Source organism: Acartia tonsa, chromosome 2 (genome assembly GCF_053477335.1).
Source record: "Acartia tonsa isolate MP-2025a chromosome 2, ASM5347733v1, whole genome shotgun sequence".
Classification (NCBI taxonomy): domain Eukaryota; kingdom Metazoa; phylum Arthropoda; class Copepoda; order Calanoida; family Acartiidae; genus Acartia; species Acartia tonsa.
The window spans coordinates 44,061,824-44,072,550 of NC_137261.1; the positions used below are offsets into that span (position 1 = coordinate 44,061,824).

Here is a 10,727-nt window from a genome sequence, read left to right on the forward strand (position 1 = left end):
TGATGAATTAATACAAGAAGGTAGACATGTCTCGTGTCCATTTAGGCCAGAAATTCAGCCATCTATATTATCTATTCTTTATATTACTAGTGGTTACGCCCATTAAGGCCTTTAGGGGCACTTAGTTTAAGGGGGTTAATTCAACCCTTCACTTTAATTTTTGGTTATATAGAGAATAACTAAAGTAAAGAAAAAAACTTGCGGGGGTAGTATTTTAGTATTTTTTCTTAGGAGAGGCTTCACTGTAAAGGAGAAACATGCAGTTCAACAGTTGGCGAGCACCTTCGCTACCCACACAGACATCTTGCTACTTTTCTATAATTTCTTTCAATCCCTACATAAATACAATAAGTACCTACACTATTTCCCAAAGCTTTAAAAACATGTTGTCTCAAAAGTGGATTTTAATTTTTAATTATTTTTCACTTTTTAAAATCTTGGTTGGTGGTTGTCCAAACTTTTCAACAAATAACTCTAATCCACAGAAGGTGTAATTTTGTTCATTATCATTGGGATGTACATCAATTTATTTCCATTGGCTAATCCGTTAGAATAAATATAGGTTGCTAACTCATTTATTGGTCAGTGAGTTCGTTAATCCAGTAGGAGGGAGGGGATGGGGCAAAGGTGGTGTGTGAGAGGTATCGGTATTTTAACACGCTGCTATTTTCACTTTATTAAAGAACATAAAAATCTGGTGTAACATCTAAGTAATAATAAATCTGTTGATGTTTCATAACTACTCGTATTATCTGATTGTATTTAAAAAGTTAAACAAAAAACAAACTATTTCGATAAAGAACTTTCTAATTATTAAAATTATCAAAACCAAGTAGCAATTGATAATAATCAAGTTAATTAATTCACATACATTTTCCTAAATCTGAAAAAAAATCATACAATAAATGTACCAAATACTAAGATATTTTTTAACCTTCTAAGCTTCTCAGTTTTAGAACAAAAGATTTCTCTTCCAGGATGTGTGTTAGGGAGTAGTTACAGACCACTTACAATTTATTTCATTAATTTAATGGGGATTTATTTATAATCTTAACCTTTCACTTGCATCCTTTAATTAACCACCGAAATGTTTTCAACAGGTATAAGAAAAAAAAGTTCTTAGTGTATGTAGAAACTGTAACTAGGAACTAAATAAATAATAAAAATATTTGGTATTATAAGCTGATTTTGGGGGCAGTTATAGTAAATACTTAGGTGGCCCCCACCCTCCAAAAACAATTGAAATTACGATATATTTTTTTTTATTTAATTCGATTTCGATTATTGGCTTTAACTATACCTGAATTTTATCTGATATAATTACAAAAAGTGCCAAAAAAATAACGAAGCATAAATTTAGCAAAATGAAAACATCATGTATTGTTAAACAAGAACTGTCAAAGTACAATATCAAAAGTACAAAGTAGAATATCACATAAGTTCAATATTTTCTGTTTCTGCAAATATTCCATCATCGTATGATTGAAGAGGTCGTTCAACACTATTTGGTGGGGCACCTGGGTCTGTGGAATGTTTGGATGGGACACCAGTCTCTCTGGTTTGGGAAGAACTAAAATGAAGGTTATCAAATATTTTTTACATCCCCTTATTTATTTCTATTTATTAATTATCCTCAAATAAAAAAGACAAGACGATTAGGATTTTTATCTATTCTTTCAAGAAAAATAGCTGTAGGAAAAATTATTACTCACTAGCCTGAAGAAAAATTTAAAAAGGGAAAAGTAGGTTGCCAAAATTTTCTGTCAAATCTCTGAGATCTAAAGGGATAAGACAGTGACCGATAAATTGATGTACAACCCATATATGATTACCCCCTCCCAAAGGTTTAAGGGATGTAATCTAACGTATTTTTTAAAAAAAATGAGGGGTGTTAAATAATAGGTTTCAAAGTCTAAAGAGGTAATACCCCTTTACCCAAAACCTTGGACGTCTATGTACAGGCTATAATGATTTATGTATTTTTTTCTAGTTAAATTCGTTTTTGCTTGGTATAAATCACGCTCATTTGCTAAAAATAATTTGAAAATTATCTACTGATCTCATAAGACTGACCATAACCAAACTGCTAAAAAAAAGAACATAGACAATTTGCCACCACCTTAAGGAGAGTTCATTCCTTTACTGAAAAATCAATGAAAACACCATAACTTCAGGCAAGAATAAATTTTGATAACATCTGCAAGATATTAGTTCTATATTTATCGCTAGATGTCACTTAAACTTAATAATTGTGATTTGCAAGAAAGCAGTCACAACAATATGAAAAATGCCTTAATTATTACAAATAACTAGGTTAATATAAAAAGCAATATAAATCAGAATAAAGTGATTGTGAATATAATAGAAATTGATAATGGTAGTTTTAAATACTTTACATAAGTTTGGACTGAAATGATAAGTTTTCACAATAATTGTCCCCTTCTTTTAAAAAAAACAATAGAAAGCTTCAAACAGCTGAATTGAGAAAGCAAAGTTTGATGAAATTCTTTTTCGTCTGCAAAGTTTTAGGTCATTGATAAGTTAGGCAGGTAGTTATCTGTTTATACACCTATACTATAAATCTATTGTTTATAATATTAGTCCCCAAAGTCATAAAATATCGTTTTCTTATTATTTGGCTTAAAAAACTTAGGGGACTTTCATTGAATTTTGATTGTTTGGTTCTTTAAGTTAGGAATTCAAACATTTCAACCACTAATTGAAATCGACAGAAGATGTAATTTTGTATATCATAATTTGGGATGTACATCCATTTATCTGATATTTTCTTATCCCTTTAGATTCCTGGGGATGAAGCCTCTACACATATTATGAAACTTTATATTACCTGTCTTTCTCCTTCTTTAAATGCTTGACAACGTTTGCAAAAAGACCTCCACTAAATACTTCGAGTTTCTCTTCTTTTACATCTAGAAAAGATATATTTCAATAACTCATTTGATAATGATTTGGCAATAAATATGCAAAAGCAGAACCCCTTGATGTGTTAGCCTAGCCATGATCAAAATTTTGTCGACAAAAAGCAACGTTTTAGAATCTTTGTCCTTGGCCTATTTACTTTTTTAAAATCACTGTAGTGTAGAAAAACTAAGTTTTTTTCTCATTTTATAAAAAAAATGCTTAAATATTCCAGTATGGCTTTAAAACCGATCAATATTCGCATGATTAGTTAATTCTCAGTTATACTGAAATAAAATTTTCCACAAATATTCAGGGGTGTATTATATTCTGCAAAAGATTCATTTTTTTCCCCTGCTGCAAATTTTTATAAATTTTTTCCCTCCTGGTTTTTTTTTTCAAGCAAGGAAGGGGGAAAAAATTGAAAAATATTTCAAAACTCTTTAGGTATTTTATTTATATTATCCCCCCTCCCACACATTATTTTAGTTTTTCATCAAGGAAGAGAAAAAATTGGAAAAAATGTTTTCATTTCTCTTTAGCAGGGTCAATTTTGCAGAATTTGCAACCCTGCAAATATTAAAAAGAAATTCATTAAATCAATACCAGTTTTATTAGCCCTAGCCTTCGGTCCCTCGGATCTAACAAAACTGGTTTTAATATTCTAATTTTTCATTTTAATATCCGCGGAAAGCTGTCTTAAATACGATGTGATTAATAAATATTATAGGTACCTGTTTTATCTGAAGCCTGATCAGCTGACTCCATGTCTACTTCCTCACTCTTCACCTTCTCTGCATCCTGTTTCTCTTTTACTTCCTTTCTTAATTCTAAGAAATCCTGGGGATGTGTTTATAAGTTTCAATATTTATGTAAACGATTAGAGGGGGAACGAGCTATATTGTAACTCTACCCACAGATTTGGTACCCTGTCCGACTTTTAATTGGGTATTTAAATGTCAGCCAAAAGCGTCGGAAATACAAATACAGCAAAGTCGCTACGAAAGAAAAAGCAAAACGCAATTTGCTAGCAGACCAAAAGGTCCCACCCACAACTTGGGCCAAGTAGTTGTCTGGGTTATACAACTATAAATGATAAATGTTTAGTCCATCCATATCCATATGCACTAAAAAATTATATTTGTCTAACGGCAGCCTATCATCTAAATAACAGCTGGTTATGCGTGTATTTTGAAAAATCAAACTGTCTTGGTTTTAAGCTATTTTCTATTTGTGGACTCATTCTCTCTTTAGAATATTGCCCAAAGGAGGTGAAGCTCGTAGGGATATGGCTTAGAAGTAATGCTGCTTCCGTAGTGAATCCTCATATGGATTTTTAAGAATGTAACTGATAATTTTGAGTTGAAGTAATAGAGTAACTTATATTAGAAAATCGAGACAACTAGTTAATTTTTAAGTGATCTCTTAAAGAAAAAGATTTAATAAACCTCGAATCTTTCAGACTAAGAGCCTGTCCGACACTGTTGGGGGCACTAACACTACGGGTTTACCCAAGTTTCATCCATATAACCTAACCCAACCAGAAGTAATAAACAAACTAACGAATAAGGAGGGGGTGGGGGGAGGGATTTTAAGTGCTCAATAAGGTACTTTGTGTGACAGCGCCTAAACATGTGTGGAATATGTTTTTGTGACGGAAAAAAATTTTTTCACTAAGATAATTGAAACTGATTCCTGCATCTCTTTGTCATAATCCTTTTTCTTCTTTTTTGACTTGGCCTCCAAAATTTTTCTATCCTCTTGTCTCTTCATATCTGCCAGAAATTTTTTTACCTGAAAAATTGGAGATTTATTCAAACGAAAAAATGTTTGAAATGATAGAAGCAATCAATCTTTTGTTATGTGCTAAATAAATCCATGTTTCTTAAAAAATCATTTTTAAGTCAAAAGTAGGTAGGTATTAAAGAAAACTATGGTATAGGTAAATCTGTACCAAATACTAAAACACCAAAGGCATATTAAAGGAGAAGGATAGGGTCTAACCCTGCAGAAATCTTTTATCCTACCTAAGAATAGATTTATAAATACTTGGATCTTTCACCAGATCATCATGTACTCTAATAAAATTAAACTGTAGCTGACTAAAATAGCGATCCCCCCGTCAACCCCTCTCCTCCTTCTGAATGACAGAACTGGCCAATAAATGATGTCCATGTTAGCAACCATGATATTTTTCTACTGTCATAATATCCACGTAAATATAATCTGTATCCATTTACCTGAGCGATATCAACACCACAATTTGGATCAGTTTTCATGAGGAAAAAGAATACACCACCCGAGGTTCGCCGTCTAGCACCATTCTAAAACAAAACAAAAATGACAACATCCATGAGTTGCATAGCACTGAAACCATGATCGACATGACAAACAGATGGACAAACAGATGGACAAAACAATGTATATGCTTGATGCGCACAGCAGCTAATAAAATCACCTTTATCCCCCAAAAGCGTTACATGGTCAGACAAAACTAAATTATAAAGTATCTTCGCTACTAAAACTGACACAAGCCGGGAGCCGTCATATTTTGCTGGAGCCGTAATTTTCGGTAAAAAACGGCTCCGGGTGTGCTAAATAAAGAGATTTTTTATTAATTTTAATTTGGTACTTTTGTCATGTGCAAATGCCCCTTTTAAGTTTTTCAAGTCAATTTTTATCAAATATAGAACTTTTAAAACCTTCAAAAGTCAAAAATAGACGTGAAAAAAACATATTGAATTTTCTTGATTTTAGTTCGGAGCCGGAGCCGAACCAAAATCAAACGGCTCCGCCACGCTGGACACAAGTTTAATTTTGTTTTAAAAATACCCAAAAATCAAATCTAGATTGAAAAAGAGATGTTAATTGACCGTGGGAATCTCCGCATTAAATTTCAGAAGTCTATCTTCAATAGCAGCAGAGAAATACATGATTCTCCCAAATAAGGTAAACAATGGGATCTTGTTTCCCCGTTGAACAGACAAACATCAAGAAATATAGAGCAGCTTTATCGAACAGAACAAACTTACACTAATTTCAATGCCCCCTTCAATCTCCTTCTTCTGAGTAAGTTTATAAACATTATGTGCCACAGTCTTGCCAAACTTTGTCACAAATCCCTCAACCAATTCTGGTTTCTCTTCTCCCAATCTAAATTAATAATCAGATGATTGAGACTAATTTATTTCTGACGCAGAAGAGGAAAAATCACTTTTTGAACCTGATGTACTACCGAAGCAAAGAAAAAGAGTTACAGCATAGGAATTTTCAAGGAGTTCAATTAGAAAACCGCCGAAAAACGCCATTCACTCCGTAATTCCTGTACAATTATCTCCAAGAGATGGCGGTATATAATTCAAGATTTTAAGGTTACTAGGTAATTTCTTTCTCACTGTATTTGATATTCTTGGGATAAAATGGCAGGTGTCCTAGAATGTATTAAATCAAGTTATAATAAATTTCATTAAAAAAAGGAACAACTGTCATAAGACGCAAATAAAAAAAAGGCTTTTGTCGACGATATGTACCTATACAATATACATTTTTTATATAAAAAGAATACATAGTCTTAATAACATTAAAACATTTCAATATAAATTGTAATTTATCAATTAACATACCTTTCTGCAAGTATACTAGCAAACTCCCGTTCCGAGCATTCTAACAGGTCTTCATCACTGATATTTATCAAATGTTTGGCTTCGCCCGGAGCTGCCAGTTTCTGACCATGATACCTAAATAAAACATGAATAATCAATTCAAAAGCTTCTTATTTGGAAGCCCCATATTCAAAAAGCTATTTTAATCTCTTTACGTCCACTAATGCTACTTTAGTCCAGCATTTATTGGCCAGTTCTTTTCTCCAGTGAAGCATAAGGGTTGGGGTTATATTAGCCAGCTGGAAGGAAAATTTTAATCGAGTAGGCAAAAATATGGTGCAACATCCAAATATATATAATGATTGGTACAAGCACCATCTGTCAGAAGACTAGGTAGTCAAAGGATTGCATTACCTTCAAGGTAAAATCAACATCACACATACAAATATGTAAAAGGATACAAAGATCATAAAGTAACTTCAAAAAGTAATTTCTTTCAAATAGAAAAAAGATCAAGACAATAATGTTTTAAACTATTTGATGAACTGTAATTGAGGAGCACCTACCTATCAATAGGAACTCTGTAGTTTCCAAGACGATCTTTCACACTCCTTTTAGTGCCCCGCCTATCTGACTGGTGTTTAGAATTCAAATTTTCTTTCTCTGGATCTTTTGTTTCTTGTTCATCTTCCATTTTTACTTCGGTATTTTCTAAATACAAAAAGATATTTTAATCTGATTTAGTCACATATGACCCCGTCAAGCAATGGGAGTCCCCCCCCCCCTTTCTAAGACATTTATTTTTGTGTTTCATCCCCACAAAATATCCTCAAACCTTGATCCAGATAAAAAAGCTAGGTAATATTTTCTTTGTTTGGTACCTACCTGAGTTATTTTGTGACCAATAATCATCCATTTCATTTTTGTCGGCCAATTCTTTTTTCTTACGTTGTCTCTCCTAGTTTCACAATATAAGCATGTGTGTTTTTAATTCCGAAGATTTTTAAAAATTTACTTTGTCCGTCCGTCCGCCAGTCAGTGCGTAACGCTAAGGGAAAATGTGATTTTCTCGACTGCTTTTAAAGGTAGAAAGATGAGATATTAATTAAAGATTACATATGCGTATCTATCCTATATATTGTTTTATCCGTCGGTCTGTTGGTCCTTGCCTAGGTACTTTTAAAAGGTTCCTGATTTCTTTCAATTTTGCATATTATCTTTCTTTCTAGTCTTTGTTAGGACAATTAAAATCAATTAAATTCCATGGTTTTTAGCTTCACTACTTATGGTTGTTGTATTATTTTTGATACTAAGACTTTAAAAGAAAGGACCTACACCTCGTTTTAATTCTTGTATTATTTGTTCTTGTACCTACCATTCTTTGTGGATAATTTGAAATAAAAACCGGTTTATTTTGATCAACATAATGATGCTTGCCCTGCCTTTTCTGCAATTTCCAGAGGTATGTTGAAATCATAGGATTCAGCTCCACGATCAGAACCCAAATCTTTTATTGACCTTTACAAAATAAGCAATCAATTTTTTTTGCAGTTTTAAGTCCTTCAAAAGCAAAAAGAAACTTTTGCTTCCTAAGTGCCTAGCGGGTAGTTGGTGGGGTAGTTTTTATCCCTAGACCTAACCACTGCAAGGGGATCTAACCCATGCGGGACTACCATATAACCTATCCTCAAAAAGCTATAGTACCAAAACTGAATAACTAAAACTGGGTGGATGGATGGTTTTATGTTTTATTTCAAAATTTGATTGAAGATAAAAATAAAAACTTTAAGTACTCCATCATTTTAAAGGTATTTTGTGATTATAAAATGAAATAAAGGATCCAAAAACTATAGAAATTATGTACCTTTTAACGCCAATGCCAGAAAGATCTGCATTTAATGCATCTTCTTGTATTAAGGAGCCCCAGACATTGTTTTTTCTTTTGTCCTTTTTTCTTTCTGCCTGGAAGGCTGCGGCGGCCATTTTAAAAGCTTCGTTATTGCCAGTGTCAGGTACAATCGCGTGTCTAGAGCATTACAAATGTTTTAATACCTATTGAATACTACCTTGGTGAAATTAAATTTTGTACAATACAATAACTAGCCAAGATAGTTATAAAAACGAAATTCAACCTATTTCTAACTAGTAAAAATTGTCCAAAAAGGACACGTTAAGAAAAAGTAAAGGCTTATCTTATCATGTCCTGGGGGGACGCCAATCTAAATATTAGAAGTAGTTATAACTACTTACAAATTTTGTGTATCATCTAGGGTTGGCAATCCGTATCCGAATCCGGGATCCGCCCAATTTTTGGTCCATTTTGGAATTCAAATCCGGAATCCTTTTTTTAATAGCGGATTCGGATTCTTAATTGGTAAACTAAAATTATCGTCTTGAGTTTTTTCTTTCAACTCCCCCTTTTTGAAGGCAAAGATTATCATCATTATATACAAAATCTTTTGAAATCTGGTTCGATTCTTGGAAGTGAATTATAGAGAACACCAAGAGCATTAATTTTTAGGACATATGTAGCACTTAAATTTTTTATTTTTTCAAAAGCCTTTTAAAATATTGCTAGAATCCGGAATCCGCAAAAAATATGAATCCGGAATCCGCGGGAATCCGCCATTTTTTGGACGGATTCTTGTAAGAATAAGAATCCGGTCCAAAAATTTGACAAATTGAAATCCCTAGTATTATCAATTGGGATGTACATAAAGGGGGAGGCAGCCATCGCAGAATTGCGTAAAGGTGTGAGATTTAAGACTTTAAAATAGGAATATAACCCTAAAATTTTGTATGGCAGTTGCTGGTAAATGCTAAGATATTGAACCGTGAAGTAACGGCGGCAAAACCGCCGCTACAGCCTAAAACCGTTATATCCTGCAATTTTTTTCGCTAAATAACACAAATTTAAATCATTTAGGACAAACTTTTTATTTTCTAAAAAGGTTGACCTTTTGTGCTCATGACACTTGTGGTTTTTGGATTTTAATATTAAAATCAAGTCCCAACTCTACCAAAAAAAATTACAAGTGTCAGGAGAAAATATAGAGGATTTATTTTTAGAAAAAAAGTTTGTCTCAAATGATTCAAGATTGTCTAACTGGCGAAAAAATTTCGAAAAAAAATTCGGAGGTTTTCGGCGGAGGAGGCCGCATTTCCCCCCCCCCCCCCAAATCCTCGTTGTTCCCCATTAAAGTAACTGCCATGCCAAATTTTAGATTTCTATTCCCATCTTAAAGTTTTAAAACTCACACCTTTACGGATTTCTGCGCAAGCTACCTCCCCCTTTATCGTTACTTTAGATCCCTGGAAAAAATATATAATATATACCTTCTGCCCCAAGGACCAGCTAAGGTTCTTTTTTTAGCCGTAGGTTTTTCCTCGTCAGAATCAGAATCTGATGCTGGGCCAGGATGTCCCAAGGGACCTTCATTATCCGAATCTGAGTCATCTACAAAAAAAAAATGAGAATTTTAAAAACTACATATATAGACTAATGTAAAATATGATCTATGTATATCTTCATCTACATATAAAAATATAAATAAAATAGATGGAAGACAAAAATAGATCGACTAAGTGGTTGATTGCATATAAAAAGTCTTGAGTGGAACTACCAGATGGTACCTACTTGAAATTATTCATGGTACCTTCACAAATTAATTCAGTCTTCCTTGTTTGAAAAATAAACAGATATTGGGAGTAATAGAGGTACCTATAGTGAATCCAAAATAAAATTCTGTTCCTTATAACTAAACAAAAATCTAACTAAAAAGCAAATATCCATGATGCCTACCCTGTATGGGTTGATGGTGTTGTGGGCGTCGGTTTAAATCAGTTGGCCTCTCAATAGGAGTATACCCGGCTAGTTCATCTTCACTGGAACATTCTCCCTCCTCCAGACTCGCCTCAGGGACTACCTCACTCATTTTATAACAAGATAATCTTGTGATTGATGCAACTTCTTCTGAAAACCAAAAATAGACTTAATGACATGTAATGGAAGTCCAAGCCTTTTTTTTAGAGTGGGAGGGGGTAAAAAGAGGGGTTTCAAAGAGGTTAAAGGGGGAGGGAGGTTGATCTAATGTGCTTCCAAATATTTTGGGGTGACTTCATCATACAAAATTTGTTTAAGTGGGGAATACGCTTTTTACCCCCCCCCCCCCCTCTCATGGCTATCCCTGTTTATTATTATTGTAA

The 10,727-nt window shown here is 33.3% G+C and overlaps 1 protein-coding gene across 1 annotated transcript; it reads right to left on the reverse strand.

Annotated features, from left to right (window-relative positions):
- Nucleotides 1-1,355: 1,355 nt before the first annotated feature.
- Phax (phosphorylated adaptor for RNA export) lies at nucleotides 1,356-10,520 on the reverse strand. The gene is made up of 13 exons (XM_080150971.1): nucleotides 10,324-10,520; nucleotides 9,858-9,978; nucleotides 8,386-8,547; nucleotides 7,964-8,039; nucleotides 7,407-7,479; nucleotides 7,088-7,232; nucleotides 6,543-6,656; nucleotides 5,952-6,072; nucleotides 5,160-5,243; nucleotides 4,613-4,713; nucleotides 3,654-3,757; nucleotides 2,849-2,930; nucleotides 1,356-1,570 (listed from the first exon to the last, which is right to left on the reverse strand). Exons 1-13 carry the CDS (start codon nucleotides 10,454-10,456, stop codon nucleotides 1,432-1,434), a joined length of 1,455 nt encoding a protein of 484 aa, XP_080007097.1. The 5' UTR covers nucleotides 10,457-10,520; the 3' UTR covers nucleotides 1,356-1,431.
- Nucleotides 10,521-10,727: the final 207 nt, after the last annotated feature.

Bases quoted from the DNA above. Each gene is read 5' to 3' on its own strand.
- Phax (XM_080150971.1), bottom strand. From the start codon at position 10,456: ATGAGTGAGGTAGTCCCTGAGGCGAGTCTGGAGGAGGGAGAATGTTCC. The intron at 6,073-6,542 runs GTATGTTAATTG...TTATTAATTTAG, and splicing joins GCTAGTATACTTGCAGAAAG to ATTGGGAGAAGAGAAACCAG. The intron at 2,931-3,653 runs GTACCTATAATA...TATCTTTTCTAG, and splicing joins TCAGGCTTCAGATAAAACAG to ATGTAAAAGAAGAGAAACTC.